Raw genomic sequence first — 26,013 nt, 5'->3', positions numbered from 1 at the left:
CGGCTTGAATTTATTTTTGGACAGTTGAACGCAAGCCATTTCAATTCATGTATTGAAATTATTTTCAGATCCAATTAACAAATTGGAGTTTGTATATTGTGTTACTAAGCATACTGATAAACTGTGATTTTAGTTGAGAGTTGGCAACAAACAAAAACATTTTACAAAATAATATTAGGAGATTATAGTGTTAAATAGCCTTGGCATTTTGCCCATGGACCTTTGGGGAGTGGTTAGTACACGTCTAGATTCTGCATATAAACAACTCGGCAGGCTAAAAGTGAATCTATTGCTATACAATTGTAACTCCATAGCAGCCTAGCATATTACCACTTCACGAACATTGAATATACTTCATTCAAAAATAGGTAAGTTGTCAATATGAATTATTTCTTTGGCATCAATGTACAATTGTAAACCTGTCTTCTGGATAATGATGGACATAAGCTGGTTGGTTACAGAAAGTCTTGGTTGTTTTATTAGACTAGTTGGACAAGACGTTCAAGGTTTGCTCAAAGATGATATCTTGCATTGAGGCTTGACTGATTGAAGACAACAATGTAGGCCTAAATGTTTTCAAATTGTTTTACAAGCACGCCTTACCAGCTTTTTTTAATAAGTTCCTTAAATGTGCTGAGAATGTACCAAAGTCAAGCAACTATCCTTCAACATTCCCAGGGAAGGATGTTTGCAAAATAACCATAGGACAACAACACTCTCACCACACTCTACGGTTCTTAGAACGTTTTGTGCTAGCTGAGAAGTCTGTATTGAAATGCAAATTCCTCTTGAGGACATAACAATTCAGGCTCAGAAGGTTGATCACGTGATCACCTGTTTAACGATGGCTAAAATATGACTGGGAGAGGGGATTTTGTATTGGGACTTTTATTTAAAATTATATTTGTATTAATAAATACTAACCCAATTGGGATACATTCACATTACCCACAGATCTAGCCTCAGATGACCATAACCCCAATACTGATCTGCCATCGATAATGAAAAACATCTCACCCTATCGGATTGTCTTCTGTCCAGTTACTAGGCTACCTGTTCCATAGGTCCACAGTCCCTCATTCGATTTGAAGAAAGTTAGCAAGGTATTTCACTGTACTTGTGCGTGTGACATTAAAACCTGAAACACATCCCGTAGTGTCCTGTTCTCGTCCTAGGCCCTACTGTATGTCTCATGCCCAGTTAGGATCCAAGTCTCCAGCAGTTTGTGGCCTTAGCTGGCTATGAGTCCCCTGCCTTGTCAGGCCCCCTGTCCTGCTAGGGTCTCAGCCACCTGACTTGGGGTACCCACCATTCCCTGACCCGGTGTGACTGCTGCATTCCGGCGTGTACACCTAAGCCGGTACCCTCCTGGCCTCTATGCATGGTCACGAGAAATTACGCTGCTCCTCTAGTTTTACAGTCAGATGCAACTTGACTGTCCTGCCGTTGCCCACACCTTTGTTATATCCCTTTTATTGTTAAGATTTCCATGGAAGGGCAGATAGGAAGAACAGCAAAGATACAATGAGGGTGAAGTCCTCCTCTAGTTAGTGTGTGTTTCTGTCGTGTTAAGAAGAGGATGCAAACCATTTTCTCAAGGACCACTCCGTAGATACAATGACAGAAAAGTGTGTGTCCTCTTTCTCTTGGAACAGACCGTTAAATAAATGTTTAGCTCGTACTTTTTGACAAGCAAACCCACTCTTATTCTCTCTTTCTCTCTCTCCATCTTTCCACCTTTTCTACCTTGCCCTCCCTCCTTTCTAGAGAACATACTAACCATGGAGACACTGAACAAAATCAATCACCTCCAATCATCTGGCTTTGGTAGACCCCGACCCAGACACGGGCTTCATCTCCTTCACTGGTTTGCCCATGACTACGTCAAATTCAACAAAAAGGGTGAAATGTTGACAGTGTGCAACCCTGAGAAGAAGGCGTTCGGATTCCACCGCTTCTTCGACAAGATAGAGAAGCATGATGGCCAGCGTAACCGACTGCTACCAGACCAGGGCTTACCATACTACGAAGTGGGCAATCTGCATGCTCCAGGGTCTGAGAACCTACCGCCTGATGTCCGCAAAAACTTCACAGGACACAATGACGACAGTAACATAGACCGGATCATTATCAGCATACAGTCAGACCTGGTGTTGGACAAAATCTACGTGACCCAACATGATCATCACAGAGATGATTTTGACCCCCATCGCACCTATCGCATCAGTGAGGGGTTGATCAGAATCATCAGTAATCTGGAGCTGGATGAGCTCCTGAAGCAGACTGGATAGTCTTAAGAATTTTCCCCCCTGGCCAAGGGCATATAGACAGAGGCATCGTACACATAATCTGATGGTCAAATTCAAGATCTTTAAATTAATTAATTATTTTCTTAAAAATGTATAATAGACATTTGTGTTTGCTAGACTCACGTGAGTTACTAGCTGACCAAGATCCGTTTTACTTCAGTAACTTTAACTCAAGTCTAAGGCTGGGGTTCTACTAAGCTAACATATGGAATTATTTTAAGATCGTCATACCAAGGATCATTTAGCTATTGAATTTTGACTTTTAGTACCCTTTTATGTATCAAAATATACAGTATATACTGAACAAAAGTATAATCGCAACATGTAAAGTGTTGTTCCCATGTTTCATGATGTGAAATAAAGATCACTGAAATTTTCCGTTTGCACAAAAATCTTATTTCTCTCAAATGTTGTGCACACATTTGTTTACATCCCTGTTAGTGAGCATTTCTCCTTGGCCAAGATAATCTATCCACCTGACAGGTGTGGCATGTCAAGAAGCTGATTAAAAAACGTCTTATGGCTGCAGGGGCAGTATTGAGTAGCTTGGATGAAAAGGTGCCCAGAGGTGCCCAGAGTATACTGCCTGCTCCTCAGTCCCAGTTGCTAATATATGCATATTATTATTAGTATTGGATAGAAAACACTCTGCAGTTTCTAAAACAGTTTGAATGATGTCTGTGAGTATAACAGAACTCATATGGCAGGCAAAAACCTGAGAAAAAAATCCAACCAGGAAGTGGGAAATCTGAGGTTTGTAGGTTTTCAACTCATCGCCTATCGAATACACAGTGGGATATGGGTCAGTTTGCACTTCCTACGACTTCCACTAGATGTCACAGTCTGTAGAACTTTGTCTGATGCTTCTACTGTGAGGTGGGGTCGAAAGATACGGGAATGAGTAAGGTCTATCATGAGCTGACCATGCTCTGACCATGCGCGTTCACATGAGAGGGGAGCTCTGTTCCATCGCACTTCTGAAGACAATGGAATTCTCCGGTTGGAACGTTATTGAAGATTTATGTTAAAAACATCCTAAAGATTGATTCATTACATCGTTTGAAATGTTTCTACTGACTGTTCTGGAACTTTTTGACATTTCGTCTGCTTTTAGTGAACGCGCTTCGTGACTTTGGATTTGTTTACCAAACACGCTAACAAAAATAGCTATTTGGACATAAATGATGGATATTACCGAACAAAACAAACATTTCTTGTGGAAGTGGGAGTCCTGGGAGTGTATTCCGACGAAGATCAGCAAAGGTAAGTGAAGATTTATAATTATTTTTATGAGTTTTGTTGACTGCACAATTTGGCGGGTAACTGTATGGCTTCCTTTTGTGGCTGAACGCTGTTCTCAGATTATTGAATATTGTGCTTTTGCCGTACACCTTTTTGAAATCTGACACAGCGATTGCATTAAGAACACGTGTATCTTTTTTATCTATGTAAAACATGTATCTTTCATCAAAGTTTATGATGATTATTTCTGTTATTTGATGTGGCTGTGCAATTTCTCCGGATATTTTGGAGGCATTTCTGAACATGGCGCCAATGTAAACAGGTTTTTGGATATAAATATGAACTTTATCGAACAAAACATATATGTATTGTGTAACATGAAGTCCTATGAGTGTCATCTGATGAAGATCATCAAAGGTTAGTGATACATTTTATCTCTATTTCTGCTTTTTGTGACTCCTGTCTTTGGCTGGAAAAATGGCTGTGTTTTTCTGTGATTTTGCGGTGACCTAACATCATCGTTTGTGCTGCTTTCGCTGTAAAGCCTTTTTGAAATCGGACACTGTGGTGGGATTAACAAGAAGTGTATCTTTAAAATTCAAACAACAGAAATCTCATAATTAAAATTCCTCAAGCATACAAGTATTTCACACCATTTTAAAGATACACTTCTTTAAAATGAAAAGAGGAACTTGAATCAATGATTGGTTAATTATTTGTTTATTTTTTTTCTGGAAATTACTAAATGTTTATTGTATCAATAAGATCACTCTCACCCTTCTCTCATAGCCCCGAGAGACATGCAAGCGACCAGGAATTCTTGTTTCAAATAACATGAAAACATCAACATACTTTGAACAACAGCCGTGTGAGTTTCGTCAAAGTGTAGGATTTTGTTTTCCTACAATACTCTGTACTTATTACATCTGCACCTGCCACGCCCTCTACAGCTCATCCAGTGTCCCCTTGAACTGCCGCCACTCCCTCAGTGCTCTTTCCCTCTCTCTCTCTCTCTGTGTGTGTGTGTGTGTGTGTGTGTGTGTGTGTGTGTGTGTGTGTGTGTGTGTGTGTGTGTGTGTGTGTGTGTGTGTGTGTGTGTGTGTGTGTGTGTGATTGTGTTGGTGGAGACAGGTGTGCTGGAGTCAGAGCAGATCCCCACCAGCTGCAACCTGTTCCATAATCAAGACCTCTACAAATACTCAGCCCTGCCACTTCCACCAGCCAGATTGTAATCTCTGCTCAGTCAGTCTATGTTTCTAGCTGTTTAGATGCTGTTGTCCTGTTGTGCCTGTTTTCCCTTGCCTGACGTTGTTTTCCTCTCCGCTACAGTTCTGCCCGCTCTGACTCTGGTCGCTGTCTCCAGTCTGAAGTCTCGTCAGTCCTGCTACTCTGTCCTGGATCCCCCACTCTACGGCTCCCTTGGATTCCCCTCCGGACCTGCTTACCATGTCCCAATACCTCTCGCTCCAACCTCAGCCTCCGCACCTGGTTTCCTGCAACTCGCCTGAGCTTCCCCTGGCCTGCACTCAATCTTCCCTGTCTTCATTTTCTTTCCTTCTTTTTTTCTAATTCCTCCTGTTTTCTTTATTTGTGGATGTTCAATATATGACTCTCAAGGTTAAATTTGTGTCTGAAAAATATCCCGCAGTCACCACAGCTAAATGGTTTCTCTCCAGTACCTGTATGTCTGCACATGCGTAAGGCTCCTCGAGTCAGAAGCTTTTCCCTCAGACATCACAGCTAAATGGTTTCTCTCCTGTGTGAGTCAGTAAATGTTAGGTTATTTCCTCTTCCTGTTGAAGCTTGTGGATGGAAGCTTGTGGATGGTGTATGGAAAGAAATGAGGGAGCAGCTGCACAACATCCATGTGGAGAACGTGGCCCCCCCAGTAAAATCAATCTGCTCTGTGTGTTGGATCGAGCCAGAGATGATATGGTGGTTCTGAGACAATATTTTGCTCTGACTGTGTGGTGTCTCTCTCTCTGCCTATCTGTCTATCTGAATCATATTTCCACCCACAACTTACTTATTTTCACCAGGTCACACTTTTTAGCCATGACTAAATCATTGAAACCAAGCCCAAACTCTAAACCAAATCTCTTCCTCTTTAGGACAGTCAATTTAAAAGGACCCTTCAATTTGCTTTCGAATGACACTGGATGCGGAGAGATGCCATAAGTGTTCTCTCCACAGTAGACTTCTGAGGGTATTTGATGAAGTAATTAAGCATTTGTTTGTAATATCTTACAGTAAACAAAAACCTTTCAACTTGATCTCTACATAACCATTTTTGTGTTTTCAAAATGTTGTGGGGGGAAGGGAGGTGCAACTCAATACTTGGAAGGTGTTCCTAATGTCTGGTATACTCAGTATAAACCCCTTGATTATGGCTTGTGTATTAATTGTAGTAGCGTCACTGTGTTATGATATCATAACTAGAGTAACTAGAGCAATAAGAGTCTATTACTGGATATAGTCTTTGGGATAGTTTTTGTTGTCATGGGAGACTTAAAAAAAAATATTTAGCTGACCACCCCTTTACAACTCGGAAGGCATGGTTTTGTGTCACGAACATCGTAGAGAGGAGTCTAAGGCGCAACGTGATGATACTCCACCTTCTTTTAATAAAGAAATAACACTGAACAAACTACACAAAATAACAAATGAACGTGAACGCTAAATGACACGAGTGCAGACATGCAACATCACATAGACAATAACCCACAAACCAAACTGGAAAATGGCAACCTAAATAGGATCCCCAATCAGAGACAACGACAAACAGCTGCCTCTGATTGGGAACCAATCCAGGCCACCATAGACCTACATATGCCTAGACTACACACACACACGCCTAGACATACAAAAACCCCAGACAATACAAAACAATCATATCCACCCTCGTCACACCCTGACCTGACCAAAATAATACAGAAAACATAGAATACTAAGGTCAGGGCGTGACAGTACCCCCACCCCCCAAAGGTGCGGACTCCCGACCGCAAACCTGAAATTATAGGGGAGGGTCCGGGTGGGCATCTACCCTCGATGGCGGCTCTAGATCTGGATGCCGCCCCCCTTCTTTACACTGAGTCCTCAATTGTAGCACTGACCCGTGGATCATCGCCGGAGGCTCTGGACTGTGGATCCTCGCCGTAGGCCCCGGGCTGGGGACCCTCGCTGCGTGGATCATCGTGAATGTTCTGGGCTGGGGACCGTCGCTGGAGACCCCGGACAGGAGGGCGACTCTGGCAGCTCTGGACAGGAGGGAGACTCTGGCAGCTCCGGACAGGAGGGAGACTCTGGCAGCTCCGGACAGGAGGGAGACTCTTGCAGCTCCGGACAGGAGGGAGACTCTGGCAGCTCCGGACAGGAGGGAGACTCTGGCAGCTCCGGACTGAAGGGCGTTGCTGGAGGCTCCGGACTGACGGGCGACACTGGAGGCTCCGTACTGGAGGGCTTCGCTGGAGGCGCCGGTCTGGAGGGCGTCGCTGGAGGCTCCGTACTGGAGGGCGTCGCTGGAGGCTCCGGACTGACAGCCTTTGTTGGAGACTTCGTGCCATAACTCCTCACTGGAGGCCTCGTGCCATGGATCATCACTGGAGTCTTCTTGCCATGGATCATCACTGGAGGCTTCGTGCCATGGAATATCACTGGAGGCTTCTTGCCATGGATCATCACTGGAGGCTTCTTGCCATGGATCATCACTGGAGGCTTCTTGCCATGGATCATCACTGGAGGCTTCGTGCCATGGATCATCACTGGAGGCTTCGTGCCATGGATCATCACTGGAGGCTTCTTGCCATGGATCATCACTGGAGGCTTCTTGCCATGGATCATCACTGGAGGCTTCTTGCCATGGATCATCACTGGAGGCTTCGTGCCATGGATCATCACTGGAGGCTTCTTGCCATGGATCATCACTGGAGGCTTCTTGCCATGGATCATCACTGGAGGCTTCGTGCCATGGATCATCACTGGAGGCTTCGTGCCATGGATCATCACTGGAGGCTTCATGCCATGGATCATCACTGGAGGCTTCGTGCCATGGATCATCACTGGAGGCTTCGTGCCGAGGACACACATCTCAGGGCGAGTGCGAGGAGGAGGAACAGGGCGTACTGGACCCTGGAGGCGCACTGGAGGCCTGGTGCGTGGTGCCGGAACTGGTGGTACCGGGCTGAGGACTCGCACCTCAGGGCGAGTGCGGGGAGGAGGAACAGGGCGTACTGGACCCTGGAGGCGCACTGGAGGCCTGGTGCGTGGTGCCGGAACTGGTGGTACCGGGCTGGGAACACGCACCTCAGGGCGAGTGCGGGGAGGAGGAACAGGATACACTGGACCGTGGAGACGCATTGGAGATCCAGAACATAGAGCTGGCTCAATATGTCCTGGCTGGATGCCCATTCTAGTCCGGCAAACGCGAGGAGCTAGAATAGAGCGCACCGGGCTAAGAATGCAAACTGGAGACACCTTTGATGCAGTTGTCCCTCCACTTCATCTGTTTGACTCATTGGTCTTAAGGTTGGAGACGGCATGTTGGTTTTGTGTATGTTGAATGTAATATTATGCATGAAACATCCATTTAGGCACTGAACCTGGCACACCTATGTGATCTGCTTCAGGCAACAGCTCAGTACGTTATACATGTACTGTACTTGATATTTTAAAAAATGTGTAGAGTTGCCTGGGTTTTCAAACGGGCAATCAGGTCCAAACCCATAACACCTAAATTGGACGAGACAGACGTGTTGGGGATTTCCTGCAAGAATGAGCACCGGCTTCACTTATTGACTGGGCGAGCCTGACGGGCCGGCAGTGGCATGGGCGCTGGACAAGCCGGCTGGGGCATAGAAGCCCGACGAACCGGCTGAGGCGTGGGAGCCTGATGATCCTGTTGAGGCGTGAAAGCCTGATGATCCCACTGAGACGTGGGCGCCTGACGAACCGGCTGAGGCGTAGGAGCCTGATGGCTGGGAGGAACCAAACATTACATGTATTTGATAATTGTAACGATCGTCTGTTGAAGAAGGTGTGGACCAAAGCGCAGCGTGGGAAGTGTTCATGTTTATTTATTAAAAACTGAACACTGAGACAAAATAACAAAATGTAACAACACGAAACAGTTTTGTCTGGAGCAGACACAAAAACAGAAAACAACTACCCACAAAGCATCGGTGGGGAAAAGCTACCTAAGTATGGTTCTCAATCAGAGACAACGATAGGCAGCTGCCTCTGATTGAGAACCACACCTGGCCAAACACAAAGAAATACAAAACATAGAAAATGAACATAGAATGCCCACCCAAATCACACCCTGACCTAACCAAAATAGAGACATAAAAAGCTCTCTACGGTCAGGGCGTGACAATAATAGTAAATTATACACTTTTAATACTTAAAACAAATGACTAATTACATTTTCTGTAACGCAGAAGTCTGTCTAAGTCATCTCTGAACCTTTATTAACATCTTCTCTTCTTTCAGACTTCTTATCTTACCCTATGTGAGGTTCTAAAACAGTAGCACTTTATTTAAGCCCACACTTATCAGGCACCAATTTGCAGATTTTAAGTAAGAGCCAATAGCTGCAAGGTTGCTGGTTCAAACCACTGGAGTTTTTCTGAAATCAAATTGAAGTAATATCTAATAAGGGTCCAAGAAACGTCCTATGAAACACTTACAAACTACAAATTAGTGCCTAAAAAGTGTGGGCTAAAATATAGTGCTAGGCTGTCATCCTACTCTGACCTGGCCTGTAAATGACTGTATGTGGTCATCAACTCTTCTTGCCATAACGGCTTCAGTCATCTATCCTTTATCTCTTGAATCCCTGAGCTCCTCAGTCATCTTCTGGAATGTCCTCCTCTCCATCTCACCTAAACTCCCCCACCTGTCAACGAGGCTTGTCTGGTCACCTGAGAAGACAATATTGTATACTGATGTCCACAATAACAACAATATTGTCGTGGTGAAATTGTCGTGAGCTATTGACTTACTTGAACAGGATCACCTTCAAACTGCTCATGCTCACCTACAAAGCACTCAATGGACTTGCGCCCTCATACATTACTGACCTTCTGCACCCCTACATTCCCACCAGCTCACTGCACTCTAACAGTGACCTCCTCATCATCCCTTGCACCATGCTCAACTCCATAGGAGACGTTGCTTTTAGCAGTGCAGCCCTCCAAAATAGCAAACAAAAACTTTTAAAAACTGGCACGAATCTCAGGTTTATTGTACCGATGCGGTGGTACAAGACAAGCGTAGCTTAACCTCTTTCTAAATATGTTCACAATACAATTCACTTTTAAATTGTTCTCTAATTAAACATTATGGAATACCCAAGTCGACTGTTTTATTGGTTTGACATGCGTCACCTAACTGTGATTGCGCCCAGGTGCGTCTCGTTATTGGTTGATGGGGTTTTACCTATAAATTGACAGTGTTCCTCTGTGGCTAGAAGATTCCCATTATTTGTTAAGGTTGGAGTGCCTTGAGAGGACAAGATAGGTGAAGGTGACTTAGACCAAATTTCCAGTAATGGCAGCCTGGTAGCTGAACCTTAAGTATTGTAAAAGTATGACCTCCTGCCAGGATCAGCTCTCCTTCTCCCTGGGCACGTCTCCCTAAACCTATGACCTTTGTATGTATTGCCGTTTCTAATTTACAGTGAAGGCTAATAAGTATATATTGGTGATTAGCTCTGAATGTGTGACATTATATTAGCTCTGAAGATTGTGTGACTGTCAGGTTTTGGCCAGGACTGTTCTGGTTTTTGTCACTAGATGTCCCCATTGCACCTTTTTTGAACCTTTTGTTTTTTCCTTGCTCTATTATTGTTTGCACCTGTGTGTCGTTCCCTTGTTGGTATTTAAACCCTGTGTGTTCCTCAGTTCTTTGCTCAGTGTTTGTATGTTAGCACCCAGCCCTAGCCCAAGCCTTGTTGTGAACATATATTTTCTCTTGTTGGATTTTCCAGAGGTTCTCTGGTTTTGTTCTTGTGTATTTTGGATTAGTCTTTTGAGGTTTGTTTTTTCCCTTGCTGTTCTTACCACTTTGTGGATTTTCTTTGTATTTTAGAAGATATCCATTTTTTGCCTCTTGGCTTTATTTTGGACATTGTGGATTTATATACTTTGCCTGAAGATCTTGTTCTTTTATTAAACCACCATCTCTAGTACTGCTGTGTCTGCCTCATCTTCTGGGTTCTGCCGATTATTAGTGACTGTTTCTCGCACCGGGTCGTGACAGAAACACTGAGCCATTAAAATGAACCCAGAGGCAGCCAGTACCCAGGACTTTTTTCCCATGCTGTCCCACCACGAGGGGACTGTCCAACGTCACGAAGCTGCTCTGGTTCAGCAAGAGGCCTTAATGGCTGGACATTCTCAACTTCTGTCGGAGATGATGACTTCCATAAAGCAGATTTCTGATCAACTTTCTCCTGCAACCGCTTCTGCTCCAGTTCATCAGATTCAAGTGCCCGTGGCAGTTAACCCCCTGGCTGAACCTCGTCTGCCGCCTCCCCAACTGTTCTCAGGTGATCCGAGTGTTTGTAAGGGGTTTTTCACCCAATGTTCTCTCTCCTTCGAGCTGCAACCCTCGTCGTTTCCCACCGACCGGTCCAAGATAGCATATATCATCACCCTGCTGTCGGAAAAAGCCCTAGCCTGGGCTACTGCTGTGTGGGATGCCCAAAGTCCCTGCTGTGCCAGCTACTCTACCTTTGCTGAAGAATTCAAGCGAGTGTTTCAAGGTCCTACCAGCGGTCCTGACTCAGCCAAACAGCTCCTGACACTCCGCCAAGGTCGGCGCAGCGTGACGGACTATGCCATCCAGTTCCGCACGGTGGCAGCAGCGAGTGGCTGGAACGACGAGGCGCTCACAGTGTGCTTTTTGAAGGGCCTTTCCGACACCATCCAAGATGAACTGGCCACTCGGGAACCACCGGACAACCTCGAGTCCCTGATCAAGTTGGCTTCACGCATAGACCAGCGTCTGAGAGAGAGAGAGCTCAACCGTAGATCTCTCACCCTAGCTCCTATCGGTCCCAGCTCCGAGTCTCCACCTTTATCGTCGCTGACTCCACCGGAACCCATGCAGGTTGGACGCATCTCCCAGGCTGAGAGAGACCGCCGGATGAGGGAGCGATGCTGTCTATATTGCGGCAAACCGGGCCATTTCCTCTCTACGTGTCCCGGGCTCCAGGGAAAACGCACTCTCCCGTGCAGGCCTGGGAGGACTGTAACGGGAAACATAACCTCCTCCCATCCATCCAACTCCCGCCTGCTCATTCCAGTTACCCTTTCCTGGGACAACCACGAGCTTCCCCTTCAAGCCTTGGTAGACTCTGGAGCCGCAGGTAACTTCATGGATGGTGTCTGGGCGAAGGAGAATGGCGTTCCCTCTGAACCTCTAAGTGACCCCATAAGGGTTACTACGTTGGATGGAAGCCCTTTGGGATCTGGACTTGTCACTCGTGTCACTACCCCCTTGCGACTTTCAGTTTCCCAACACCAGGAAGTGATGAACTTTCATCTGACCTCGTGTTCCGAGTTCCCTCTCGTCCTTGGATACCCCTGGCTTCACAGCCATAACCCTCACATCGACTGGTCTGTGGGCACTATCAAGCAGTGGGGTCCTACGTGCCAAGCCACTTGTATCTTCCCAAGTTCCCCGAGTTCCCCTCCCGAGTCTCTAGAATCCATCGACCTGTCCCGAGTTCCCGAGTGTTACCATGACCTCAAACCGGTATTTAGCAAACAGAGGGCCACCAAACTACCACCCCATAGACCTTACGATTGCCCCATCGACCTGTTTCCGGGCACCTGCCCCCCCAGGGGTCGGATCTTTTCCCTATCTCCTCCCGAACGAGCTGCAATGGATACCAACATCAAGGACACTCTGGCAGCAGGCCTCATGCGTCCATCCACCTCACCGGCGGGAGCAGGGTTTTTCTTTGTGGCCAAAAAAGACGGGGGATTACGTCCTTGCATCGACTACCGGGGACTTAATGCCATAACCGTCCGTAATCGCTACCCGCTACCCCTTATGGCCACAGCCTTTGAGCTGCTCCAGGAAGCATTGGTCTTCACTAAGCTTGACCTGCGGAACGCATACCATCTTGTGCGGATCAAACCCGGTGACGAGTGGAAGACCGCTTTCAACACGCCTACTGGTCACTACGAATACTTGGTGATGCCCTTCGGCCTGACCAACGCCCCGGCTGTGTTCCAAGCGCTCATAAACGATGTGCTTAGGGATATGCTTAACATTTTCGTGTTTGTTTACTTGGATGACATCCTCATCTTTTCGAGCTCCCTTCAAGAACACACTAAGCATGTCAGACAAGTGCTCAAACGCCTCCTAGACAGCCATTTGTACGTTAAGCCGGAAAAGTGTGAATTCCATTCCTCTCGAGTACAATTCCTGGGATTTGTAGTGGAACCCGGTCGAGTCCAGATGGACCCCAAGAAGGTAGGGGCGGTAGCAGATTGGCCCACCCCCAAGTCCGTTAAGGAAGTTCAGCGTTTCCTGGGCTTCACTAACTTCTACCGCAAGTTCATCAAGAACTTCAGCTCGGTGGCAGCCCCTCTCTCAGCTTTAACCAAGGGTGGCAACACAAGGTTTCTGTGGGGAAGAGAAGCTGAGACGGCCTTCCAAGGACTCAAGCAGCGCATCCTCTCTGCTCCCATCCTGACACTACCGACGGCAGATTAACCTTTTGTGGTGGAGGTAGACGCATCAGAGGTTGGTGTTGGAGCTGTCCTGTCTCAGAGGGGTGAAGACAAGAGGCTTCATCCTTGCGCCTTCTTCTCTCACCGGCTTACCCCGGCCGAGAGGAATTACGATGTGGGGGATCGTGAGCTCCTAGCGGTTAAGATGGCATTGAAGGAATGGAGACACTGGCTCGAGGGGGCTTCTCAACCGTTTCAAGTGCTTACGGACCACAAAAATCTGGAGTATATCCAGCAGGCGAAGCGGTTGAACTCCAGACAAGCTCGATGGTCTCTTTTCTTCAGCCGATTCCAGTTTATTCTCACCTATAGACCCGGGTCGAAGAATCTCAAACCGGATGCCTTGTCACGAGTCTACTCTCCTGCCATTCGAGAAGATACTGACATGACTGTTCTTCCTGCCGCTAAGATCGTGGCTCCAATCTCGTGGCAAGTTGAGGATACCGTGAGACAAGCTCAAGCCATCGAACCGGGTCCTAAAGGAGGTCCTGCCAATCGGTTGTTTGTTCCCAAGGCAGCAAGATCCCAAGTCCTTCTGTGGGGGCACTCCTCTCGCCTCACCTGTCACCCGGGCGTAGGTCGCACCTTGGAGTTCATTCAGCGTAAGTTCTGGTGGCCCACCATAAAAGAAGACGTTGCCACTTTCGTCAAGGCCTGTCCCGTGTGCTGCCAGGGCAAATCTTCTCACCTCCGCCCTCAAGGACTCCTTCACCCTTTATCTATTCCCCACCGACCCTGGTCCCATATCTCGTTGGACTTTATTACTGGCCTTCCTCCGTCCCATGGTAATACTACTATCCTAGTCATCATCGACAGGTTTTCTAAGGCGGCCAGGTTTGTTCCCTTGACCAAATTACCTTCTGCCAAGGAAACAGCTGAGTTGGTGATTAACCATGTGTTCCGAGTCTTTGGCATCCCGCAAGATATGGTTTCTGACAGAGGTCCCCAGTTCGCCTCAAGGTTTTGGAAGGCCTTCTGCCAACTCTTAGGGGCCACGGCCAGTTTATCTTCAGGGTACCATCCGGAGTCCAACGGCCAAACTGAGAGGATGAATCAGGAGCTGGAAACCACCCTCAGATGTATGGTTTCCAACAACCCATCCACATGGTCATCCTTCATTGTTTGGGCCGAGTACGCGCACAACACCTTGTGCTCCTCCTCCACTGGTATATCCCCGCACGAGTGTCAGTTTGGCTATGCTCCTCTATTGTTCCCGGACCAGGAGGCAGAAGTCAGAGTGCCTTCAGCCTCGAGGTTCATCAGACGCTGTCGGCTTACGTGGAAGAAGGCCCGTCTTAATCTCCTGCGTTCCTCACAGCAGTACCAACGACAAGCCAACAGACGTCGCCGTCCCGGTCCTACCCTGTACCCTGGCCAGAGAGTATGGCTCTCAACAAAAAACTTACCGCTACGGGTGGAGTATCGCAAGCTGTCCCAGAGATTCATCGGTCCCTTTAAGATTGCCAGGAGAGTCAATCCCGTTACTTTTCGCCTGCACTTACCCAGATCCCTTAAGATCAATCCCACATTTCACATTTCTTTATTAAAACCTGTTGTTTTTTCTCCCCTTATCCCGGCAGGCAGACCTCCCCCTCCGCCCCGTGTCATCGGAGGCCAGTCGGCTTATACCGTCCACCGGATACTGGACTCCCGCCGGGTGCAGCGGTCCTGGCAGTATCTGGTGGACTGGGAAGGCTACGGTCCCGAGGAGCGCTCCTGGGTTCCTGCCAAGGACATACTGGACCCTGACCTCATTCGTCAGTTCAGGGCCCTCCACCCTGAGAAGGCTGGTAGGAACGTCAGGAGCCGTTCCTAGGAGGGGGATTCTGTCAGGTTTTGGCCAGGACTGTTCTGGTTTTTGTCACTAGATGTCCCCATTGCACCTTTTTTGAACCTTTTGTTTTTTCCTTGCTCTATTATTGTTTGCACCTGTGTGTCATTCCCTTGTTGGTATTTAAACCCTGTGTGTTCCTCAGTTCTTTGCTCAGTGTTTGTATGTTAGCACCCAGCCCTAGCCCAAGCCTTGTTGTGAACATATATTTTCTCTTGTTGGATTTTCCAGAGGTTCTCTGGTTTTGTTCTTGTGTATTTTGGATTAGTCTTTTGAGGTTTGTTTTTTCCCTTGCTGTTCTTGCCACTTTGTGGATTTTCTTTGTATTTTGGAAGATATCCATTTTTTGCCTCTTGACTTTATTTTGGACATTGTGGATTTATATTCTTTGCCTGAAGATCTTGTTCTTTTATTAAACCACCATCTCTAGTACTGCTGTGTCTGCCTCATCTTCTGGGTTCTGCCGATTATTAGTGACTGTTTCTCGCACCGGGTCGTGACATTATATTAGCTCTGAAGATTGTGTGACATTATATTAGCTCTGAAGATTGTGTGACATTATATTTGCTCTGAAGATTGTGTGACATTATATTTGCTCTGAAGATTGTGTGACATTATATTTGCTCTGAAGATTGTGTGACATTATATTAGCTCTGAAGATTGTGTGACATTATATTAGCTCTGAAGATTGTGTGACATTATATTTGCTCTGAAGATTGTGTGACATTATATTTGCTCTGAAGATTGTGTGACATTATATTTGCTCTGAAGATTGTGTGACATTATATTTGCTCTGAAGATTGTGTGACATTATATTTGCTCTGAAGATTGTGTGACATTATATTTGCTCTGAAGATTGTGTGACATTATATTTGCTCTGAAGATTGTGTGACATTATATTAGCTCTGAAGATTGTGTGACATTATATTAGCTCTGAAGATTGTGTGACATTATATTAGCTCTGAAGATTGTGTGACATTATATTTGCTCTGAAGATTGTGTGACATTATATTTGCTCTGAAGATTGTGTGACATTATATTTGCTCTGAAGATTGTGTGAAATTATATTAGCTCTGAAGATTGTGTGTCATTATGTTATCTCTGAAGATTGTGTGACATCATATTAGCTCTGAAGATTGTGTTACATTATTGCAGTGCTCCAATGGTGATTATAGAGACGCGACTCTCTAATATTGGTGCTGAAAGATATTGACGCTTCAGAAAATAAATCTGCTGTCTATTTGAAATCTATCTCAGGCACATCAGATACAACTGATTGCATTAGGCTTTATCAAGGGCTTTGTGATTCGTTGGCCACTCAATTCAGGTGTGATAGTGGCTGGATGGATAAAAATGCTTTCTTAATGTTCACTTGGAAACTAATTAGGAAACATGGCATCACTTTGTTCTTACATAAGAACTGCTATATAAGTGCTATGTAATTACAGTCTAGCGGTATTGGTTGTTAGATAACAGCACAACTCCAGCCAACATGTTTCAGAACAATGTTGATACTGCATTTATTACTGTGTACTAGTTATAAAGGTTTTAGGGCAGCTTGATTTTGTGTGACTAGATACACTGTCATTACTACTTACATAGGCATCCATCTCACAGCTCCTGAATGATTATGGATTGATAAGTGATTTGTAGTGAACCGCATAGTTCTAAGTAATAGATTTCCGAATACAATCCACTTATGATTCAAACCACGGACCTCATTCCTGTAAATCACTCATTAATGTGTAAAAAGCTTCCTCATCCATGAATGCTTACTGTCAGAAGAATCCATATACCTCCTACCCCTGGGCGAGAAAATGCAACATCGCAAAGTTCACTTCCACTGCTATGCTGATAACTCCCAGCTCTACCTCTCCACCAAACCCACTCTCCCTCCCACCTCCCTCGTCAGCTGTCTTCACGACATCCAGAGCTGGATGAGCATGAAACTCCTCAAACTGAACAGCAACAAGACAGTGGTCATGCTCTTCTGCTCCAATACATTCTCTCCAAGCATCACCACAGATGATTTCCCGGTCCCTCTGTAAACACAAGTCAAAATCCTCGGTGTCTCCCTGGATAGTTCCCTCTCTTTCGAACCCCACATGAAAACCAGCACCCGGACAGCGTTCTTCCATCTTCGCAATATCTCCAGGCTCCGCCTCTCACTGTCACACTCCAGCACCGAAACCCTCATCCATGCCGTCATTACTTCCCGACTAAAATACTGTAACACTCTCCTCACCAGATCCCCACCAAACTCACCAATAAGTCTATAATGGTGCTGAACTCTCCAGAATCCACACCGGCTCAACTGAACACATCAAACCCATCCTTATCAATCTACACTGGCTCCCTGTGCAATCCTGTATTAACTTTAACACTCCTTCTCACCTTCAAAGCCCTCCACGACCTGGTATCCACCTACCTCTCTGATCTTCTCCCAGTCTATGCCCCCCCCCCCTGCTCCCTCTGCTCTTCCTCTGATGTTCTCCTTACCCTAAATCGGGTTTGTATCCTCTTTCCAACCCCTCCCTCCTCTATTTATCTGTCCTGTTTTGTCTGGTCATTTGATTTGAGATTGTTTAGATTGTACATTGCCCTGTTGATTGATGCACTTGATTAATCTGAGAGAGAAAAAACACCAAAAAAGATGTCGTTGGCCAGTTAACATCATTGTTTAAATAATACTTGGAGTGGAAATGAAATATGAATTACATACTCCACTGTTTAATTAGACATACTATGCTGTTTTTACTTAGAGAATTGTCTATTATGTTATGTTAGTATTTTTACTGATACAATCTTGTCATGTGACTTAGTCATAAGTCTGGGTGTACAGATAAGAGCCCTTTGGGATACGACTGCAGTATGTGACAAACTGTTTTAACCTGTAATGACTTTCTTCCTGGGATGAAGGAGAGGACCAAAATGAAGCGCGGTTAGTGTTCAACATGTTTAATACGACAATAAACGGTGAACACTTACAACAATACAAAAACAACAAACGTGAAAGCCGAGACAGTCCTATCTGGTGCAGAACACAAACACAGAGACAGGAAACAATCACCCACAAAATCCCAACACCAAACAAGCCTCCTATATATGATTCTCAATCAGGGACAACGATTACCAGCTGCCTCTGATTGAGAACCATATTAGGCTGGACACAGAAACAGACAAATTAGACACACAACATAGAATTCCCACCCAGCTCACGTCCTGACCAACACTAAACAAGCAAAACACATAATAACTCTGGTCAGGACGTTACATAACCATCTACAGGAATTCAGATGTGTGGAAAACATGCAGGAAGGAACAGACAACGATGGCAACGTCAACTATCTTAATCTGCATTGACAAAACTGTTGTTTGAAAGAATCTGCAGTCTCTCTTCCTGTACAATTTCTCTGACATACTCTTACTTTACAACCCCCTTTAAAAAAATATCCATCAGGACATTTTATAGAAGAATATATTATATTTTTCGGACTAAAAAAGGATTACTGTGGAAAGACGCATCATGAAATGGAGAGAGAATTTCCCAACATGTCACATCAGAATGTAGGACTACATTTTTTTGATGTTGGAATACAAGTTAATCTGAGAATATATACCTTTCCCTTCAGCGCGTCTTTGCAAAACAAGTTTTAGAAAGACACACTGCGCTTATAACCAGCAGCTTTGCAAATATGGGTGTTGCAGGAGGCGTTATGTGAACGCCCATAGTAACCAATCCAGTTGTGTAATTTGAAAGGAAAACATTGTCATCAGATGTAGCTCAACTACAAACATTCAAGCATAACACTGTATAACTTCTGTGTTGATAAAATGCTGTTTATAGTACGGGAATTAAACATGATTTTACGCTGTTGCCTTATTCTGCTAAACAGCTTCTTCGTTGTCACACTGACACATGAAACAATGAATGATTCAGGGCAGGCAATGCAAAATAAGTTGTTTGCATTACGTGCCCTGAGGTATTGATTCTCTCATGTGTCCGTGTGACAACGAAGAACCTGTTAGTACAGTTTGTCCTCTTTATGGTTAAGTTTTGTGACTGTGTGACATGGAAATGGCACAAGAATTAAAATGTTTGAAACAAAGGTTGGCTTTCAGTATTCCATGTATCTCTTACGTCAGAGACATCTCTGAATCTAAAGAATATGTGGTATTGAAAGTATGACTCATGTCTTAAATAGTGAGTTGATTCTAAATTAATGTGTATATATTAACGTACCGGTACTCTCTCCAGAGGGGATTCATGAAAAATACAAACCACACAGTGTGGTTGCTTTAAAACAATTACAAGATTTGAAAAGGGTGGCATGCTGCTCATCGTTATCAGCATTCTATGAAATGTATTGTGATTACCGGCTTGAATTTAATTTTGGACAGTTGAACGCAAGCCATTTCAATTCATGTATTGAAATTATTTTCAGATCCAATTAACAAATTGGAGTTTGTATATTGTGTTACTAAGCATACTGATAAACTGTGATTTTAGTTGAGAGTTGGCAACAAACAAAAACATTTTTACCAAATAATATTAGGAGATTATAGTGTTAAATAGCCTTGGCTTTTTGCCCATGGAACTTTGGGGAGTGGTTAGGACACGTCTACATTCTGCACATAAACAACTCGGCAGACTAAGAGTGAAACTATTGCTATACAATTGTAACTCCATAGCAGCCTAGCATATTACCAGTTCACGAACATTGAATATACTTGATTTGTAATAGGTAAGTTGTCAATTTGAATTATTTCTTTGGCATCAATGTCTTCTGGATAATGATGGACATAAGCTGGTTGGTTACAGAAAGTCTTGGTTGTTTTATTAGACTAGTTGGACAAGACGTTCAAGGTTTGCTCAAAGATGATATCTTGCATTGAGGCTTGACTGATTTAAGACAACAATGTAGGCCTAAATGTTTTAAAATTGTTTTACAAGCACGCCTTACCAGCTTTTTTTATTAAGTTCCTTAAATGTGCTGAGAATGTACCAAAGCCAAGCCACTATGCTTCAACATTCCCAGGGAAGGATGTTTGCAAAATAACCATTGGACATCAACACTCACCACGCTCTATGGTTCTTAGAATGTTTTATGCTAGCTGAGAAGTCTGTATTGAAATGCAAATTCCTCTTGAGGACATTACAATTCAGGCTCAGAAGGTTGATCACGTGATCACCTGTTTAATGACGGCTAAAATATGAAAGGGAGAGGGGATTTTGTATTGGGACTTTTATTTATGATTATATGTGGATTAATAAATAGTAACCCAATTGGGATACATTCACATTACCCACAGATCTAGCCTCAGATGACCATAACCCCAATACTGATCTGCCATCGATAATGAAAAACATCTCACCCTATCGGATTGTCTTCTGTCCAGTTACTAGGCTACCTGTTCCATAGGTCCACAGTCCCTTGTTCGATTTGAAGTCCTAGGCCCTGCTGTATATCTCATGCCCAGTTAGGCATCAAGTCTCCAGCAGTTTGTGGCCTTAGTAGTAGCTGGCTATGAGTCCCCTGCCTTGTCAGGCCCCCTGTCCTGCTAGGGTCTCAGCCACCTGACTTGGGGTACCCACCATTTCCTGAACCGGTGTGACTGCTGCATTCAGGTGTGTACACCTAAGCCGGTACCCTCCTGGCCTCTATGAATGGTCACGAGAAATTACGCTGCTCCTCTAGTTTTACAGTCAGATGCAACTTGACTGTCCTGCCGTTGCCCACACCTTTGTTATATCCCTTTTATTGTTCAGATTTCCATGGAAGGGCACATAGGCAGAACAGCAAAGATACAATGAGGGTGAAGTCCACCTCCAGTTAGTGTGTGGTTGTCGTGTTGAGAAGAGGATGCAAACCATTTTCTCAAGGACCACTCCGTAGAGACAATGACAGAAAAGTGTGTGTCCTCTTTCTCTTGGAACAGACAGTTAAATAAAGGTTTCACTCGTACTCTTTGGCAAGCAAACTGTGACAGAAAAATAATGTATTCTCCTTATTTGTTGGATATGTAACAATTATTTACCTAAACAGTGAAATATTTCTGTCCTGCTACTGCTGAGTTTTATGGTGTCCACTCTAGCTTCCTGGTGAACAAAATCTACAGTTGGCATTCCAGTGACAGGATGTGTGGTGTTGTAACTGGGATAGAGAGGAGTAGAACAAAGGCCTCAATGGTTCTTAGACATCCTAGCCTGGGAAATTAGGCCAGGGTCGGGGGTTAAGATAACTCCAGGGGCAGATAAAGACAGGATGAGCCCAAAGTGGCTTATGGTGCCCCCCAATGGGAGGGGTGGAACCAAGAATTCTGGTTATTAGCTATATGAACTGTGCATTGTCTGTATGATTCAGGCTCTCAGCCTAACAGGCAGAACAAGACTGTTGGGCTGACGGTTTCATTAATGCAATAAGAAATTATTTCTCAGCGCTGAATTTCCACGACAAAACCCACTCTTATTTTCTCGTTCTCTCTCCATCTTTCCCCCTTTTCTACCTTGCCCTCCCTCCTTTCTAGAGAACATCATAACCATGGAAACACTGAATGAAATCGATCACCTCCAATCATCTGGCTTTGGTAAACCCCTACCCAGACACGGGCTTCATCTCCTTCACTGGTTCTCCCATGAATATGTCACATTCAACAACGACAGCGAGATGGTGACAGTTCGCAACCCTAAGAAGAAGGCGTTCGGCTTCCACCGCTTCTTCGACAACATAGAGGAGCATGATGGCCAATGTAACCAACTGCTACCAGACCAGGACTTACCATACTACGAAGTGGGCAATCTAAATGCTGCAGGGTCTGAGAACCTGCCTGATTCTGTCATCCAAAACCACACAGAAAACAATGATGACAGCAACATAGACCGGATCATCATCAGCCTCCAGTCAGACCGTGTGTTGGACAGAATCTACGTGACCCAACATGATCATCACAGAGGTGCTTTTGACCCCCAGCGCACCTATCGCATCAGTAAGGGGTTGATCAGTTTCATCCGTAATCTGGAGCTGGATGAGTTCCTGGAGCAGACTGGATATTTTCTTCCTTGCCCTGCCTCCATTGAGACACTGAACGAAATGAGACACCTCCAGTCATCTGGCTTTGGTACACCCCGGCCCAGACACGGCCTTCATCTCCTTCACTGGTTCGCCCATGAATACGTCAAATTCAACAAGAAGGATGAAATGGTGACCGTGCGAAGCCCCAAGAAGAAGGCGTTCGGATTCCACCGCTTCTTCGACTACATAGAGGAGCATGATGGCCAGCGTAACCAACTGCTACCAGACCAGGGCTTACCATACTACGAAGTGGGCAATCTGAATGCTCCAGGGTCTGAGAACCTACCGCATTATGTCAGCGAAAACCACACAGGACACAATAACGACAGCAACATAGACCGGATCATTATCAGCATTCAGTCAGACCTGGTGTTGGACAGAATCTACGTGACCCAGCATGATCATCACAGAGATGCTTTTGACCCCCAGCGCACCTATCGCATCAGTAAGGGGTTGATCAGTATCATCCGTAATCTGGACCTGGATGAACTCCTGGAGCAGACTGGATAGTCTTAAGACGTTTCCCACCTGGCCCACAAATGTTTTCCCACAAATGTATACTAGGCATGGGTATGACATCATGTCTTCGATATTCCCCGTATTGTAGGAAATTGTGAATGTTTTTATTTAGATAAAGGGCCTTGTTTTCAGATGTTTCACATCCTGACACATTTTTTGTTATTTTTCCCCAACCATTTCACCTGTGTGGTGGAATTTCTACCTTTAACTAATAATGAGGAGAGGCAAAATCAACAATCAATCAAGGTAGTACTTTTATTAAAAACGTATTATAATAAGGAGGCTGGTCGCACCACCCACGCAGGTGAAATGGAGTGGGAGCCTGCTGTACAAAGAGTACAGGAGCATTTATATAGTCAAGCTACCCCATGCATGAATCTGCAAAACACGTGACCCTATGTATGTGTATGTGTGTGTGAGGGGAGAAAACTGGGTGAAAAGGTTGCCTCGGTCTGTCGCAACTGAGAGAGGACAACAGGGGCCAGAGTGACAGGAAGTCACTCCAGATATACTTCCTCTATGTATGGTCGTACTGGCCACACACACAGAACACACACACACACACACACAAAACATGAATCTTTCGCCCAGAAAAAGGCTCCAAACAGAACAATAGCTTTATCACTGGTGTGCAGAATAATACACTTTGCCCTGTCTCCAGCTAAACTAAGAGGAACCAGTTAATCTCTGTCAGCTGTTGGCTGAGAGCCCAGGTATCATGAGGTCATTCTACACACACAGAACAGTTAGAGCAGGCCTCGTATTAATACACACACACTTTTCTATCTTATATGAGTTAGTTTCTTTAACTATCTCAAGCCCAATGCCTAGGCTTAAAGAAGGATATTTTAGTACACAAGCATTGGTAAGGTTCAATAGAAAATGCCCTCACACCTGCAATAGTTATTGCCACACGCGTCGGAACTAGGAAACTGTAGTTATACACGTGCTGCCAGTGGTCATTGTAGCATGTAAATCTTAGTGGGGCAAACAACAAAATGTTTTTATAGATGCATGCCAGCAAAGCCCCTACACAACACTAAACAATACATTAATTGCACTATAACGGTGAAAACGGTGACCACAAACTGTTTGGGCCGACAAAGAGCTGTCTCACCAGCAGTCCCATCACAATACCACTGCTACACCTGGCTATCAGCGGAGCCTTGTCTGGCAGCGAAACAGTTAATTCAGCCTCATTTACTGCCTTTAAAAAAACATAGCTGATATGGCTGACTCGCTTAAACAAATGTGGTTTCTACTGACAATTAAGATGTACAAACTATGGCAAAAGGGGACGACAAGCGGATAAGAGGGAATCTGTAATTTCGATGAAGACATTAATGAGCGAGCTAGGGTGGACGTAGTCAATATAACTATTTGTTCAGCACTTTTGAAATGTACAGCGACAGAATTCAAAACATGGGTCATTATTACAGTATTCTCCCTGTACACCAAGTCAGAACCTGAGGATAAATAAAGAGGGCATATAAGCAGACAATGAAAGCTCTTACAATACGTGTGCACCACCAAGTCAGAACAGTAGGCTAAATTATGAACAGCTTACTACATAACATACACTTAGTATTACTTTCTTAGCTGCAGGATACATATTTCCCTGTCATATTACATAATTTATGCAGCAGCATACAATACATTTTTTGACTCACCCTGTTCTACTGTGATCACTGGAACAGGAAGGTGGCGCAGTGGTCCTTCGTGGGGAAATGTTGTCATCAAACTTTGACATCAAAGTCTGGCATTCTCTGGATGTATGGTGCTTTCAGACAATTGGGAAAAAAACAAAGCTGAATCATTACGCCAGTGATCTTCAGGTTGGAGCCCTCGAAAGAGGCCCAAGTTCCTGACTTGGAATTCCGAGTTTAATGACCGTTCAAAACGTATTTTCCCAATAGGAGCTCATTTTCCCAGTTGTATTGAACTCACTGAAGTCTGACATTTCCCAGTTCTGAGTTTCCAGTTGTTTTGAATGCGGCAGAAGTCATGATGGATTGACAGCATGGCAAATGTTGAATGTTTATCCTTTTAAGCTTGGAAAAGAAACCCTTAAACTGAGACTTGGACTACACACCCACTTCACTGAGTAGCAGGCTTGTGATTGCTTTGCCGTTAGCCACTGATTCCTTCCAAACCACTTATTGTTGAATTTTTCTAATTCCAACTTGTTGTGTAATGTTTATGTCCAATGGCTGATGAGCACCGATACATTTTATCTATAATTTCTCTTCATAATTTCTCTTTATATGACACGGATTTGAAAAGGATTTTCCAGTCGATTATTGACTTGATTCATGATGATGACTGCTAGCTTGCTACTAAGATTTTGAAAGTATGATGTTGTCATGATCAGTCCAATCAAAGCTATGGTAGAGATAACATGATGTGACATCATTTTATCTGTGGCCATGACCTTGAGCCTTCTTGGATGGGCACCTATAATGTAACTCTATGGCAGCACCGAAGGGGCTTGAATTTTCAAGCTCTCCCCGTAGATTTTGCGGCGATGTAGTGTCCCCATGAGTGACAGAACACTGAGCCAATCACGGCGTAACTAGAGAACATTACCAACCCCTACACTTCGTATTTTCCGCTGGCTGCCCCACCACCACAGAATGCACTAAGCTATGCTGAAACACCTGTATTTTGGAACAGCCTTACCCAAGAAAGCAAAAAATAGACAATTTTTGTATGCGGCTTTATTAACATTTTTTAATTATTTTATTTACATTGTTTGCAAACTGATATGTGACACGTATCAATGCCAAAATAACATGCAAAACAGGCACACAAAAACAGTTACTTTTTTAAAGCTAAACAGGTGGGTCTCAAAACAGGTGGGTCTCTGCCCCACCTACCCTGAATGGGTTTCCACTGCGTGCTGCATTCAAACAATTAGCAAGTCAGAAATGTCTGAGTTTCCTAGTTCTGACAAGCACGTGAACACGGCATAAGTGTGTGTGTGTGTGTGGGGGGGGGGGATTAATGTTTCTAATAAAATAATTGATTAGTTAATTAGTTGTTTTTTATTTAAAATGTTTAGTACAAAATGTTGAATGTATCAATAACATTTGTCTCAAAACATTCCAAAACCAATGACTGGGAAATTCTGGTTTCTAACATGAAAAAATCAATACCACACTTTGAACAACAGCCTATACTGTACTGTTTGACCATTATATCGTTATTCAAATTAAATCAAACTTATTTACATCAAATAATGTTTTACAAAAGTAAATAAATGATCCATTTATCTGAAACCTGGGTCGTTCCACCAA

The 26,013-nt window shown here is 44.5% G+C and overlaps 1 protein-coding gene across 2 annotated transcripts; it reads left to right on the top strand.

Annotated features, from left to right (window-relative positions):
• The first annotated feature begins 235 nt into the window (after nt 1–235).
• Nucleotides 236–26,013, top strand: LOC129855825 (uncharacterized). 2 transcript variants are annotated; one of them, XM_055923872.1, is made up of 2 exons: nt 236–368; nt 21,654–26,013. In XM_055923872.1, the coding sequence occupies exon 2, from the start codon at nt 21,668–21,670 to the stop codon at nt 22,706–22,708; it is 1,041 nt and encodes a 346-aa protein (XP_055779847.1). In that variant the 5' UTR covers nt 236–368; nt 21,654–21,667; the 3' UTR covers nt 22,709–26,013. The 2 variants fall into 2 exon arrangements, with proteins under 2 accessions (XP_055779847.1, XP_055779848.1); XM_055923873.1 differs by lacking the exon at nt 236–368 and adding an exon at nt 19,736–19,870.

The sequence above is a fragment of the Salvelinus fontinalis genome, chromosome 5 (genome assembly GCF_029448725.1).
Source record: "Salvelinus fontinalis isolate EN_2023a chromosome 5, ASM2944872v1, whole genome shotgun sequence".
Taxonomy (NCBI): Eukaryota; Metazoa; Chordata; class Actinopteri; order Salmoniformes; family Salmonidae; genus Salvelinus; species Salvelinus fontinalis.
This window is presented reverse-complemented; position numbering and strand designations above follow the sequence as displayed.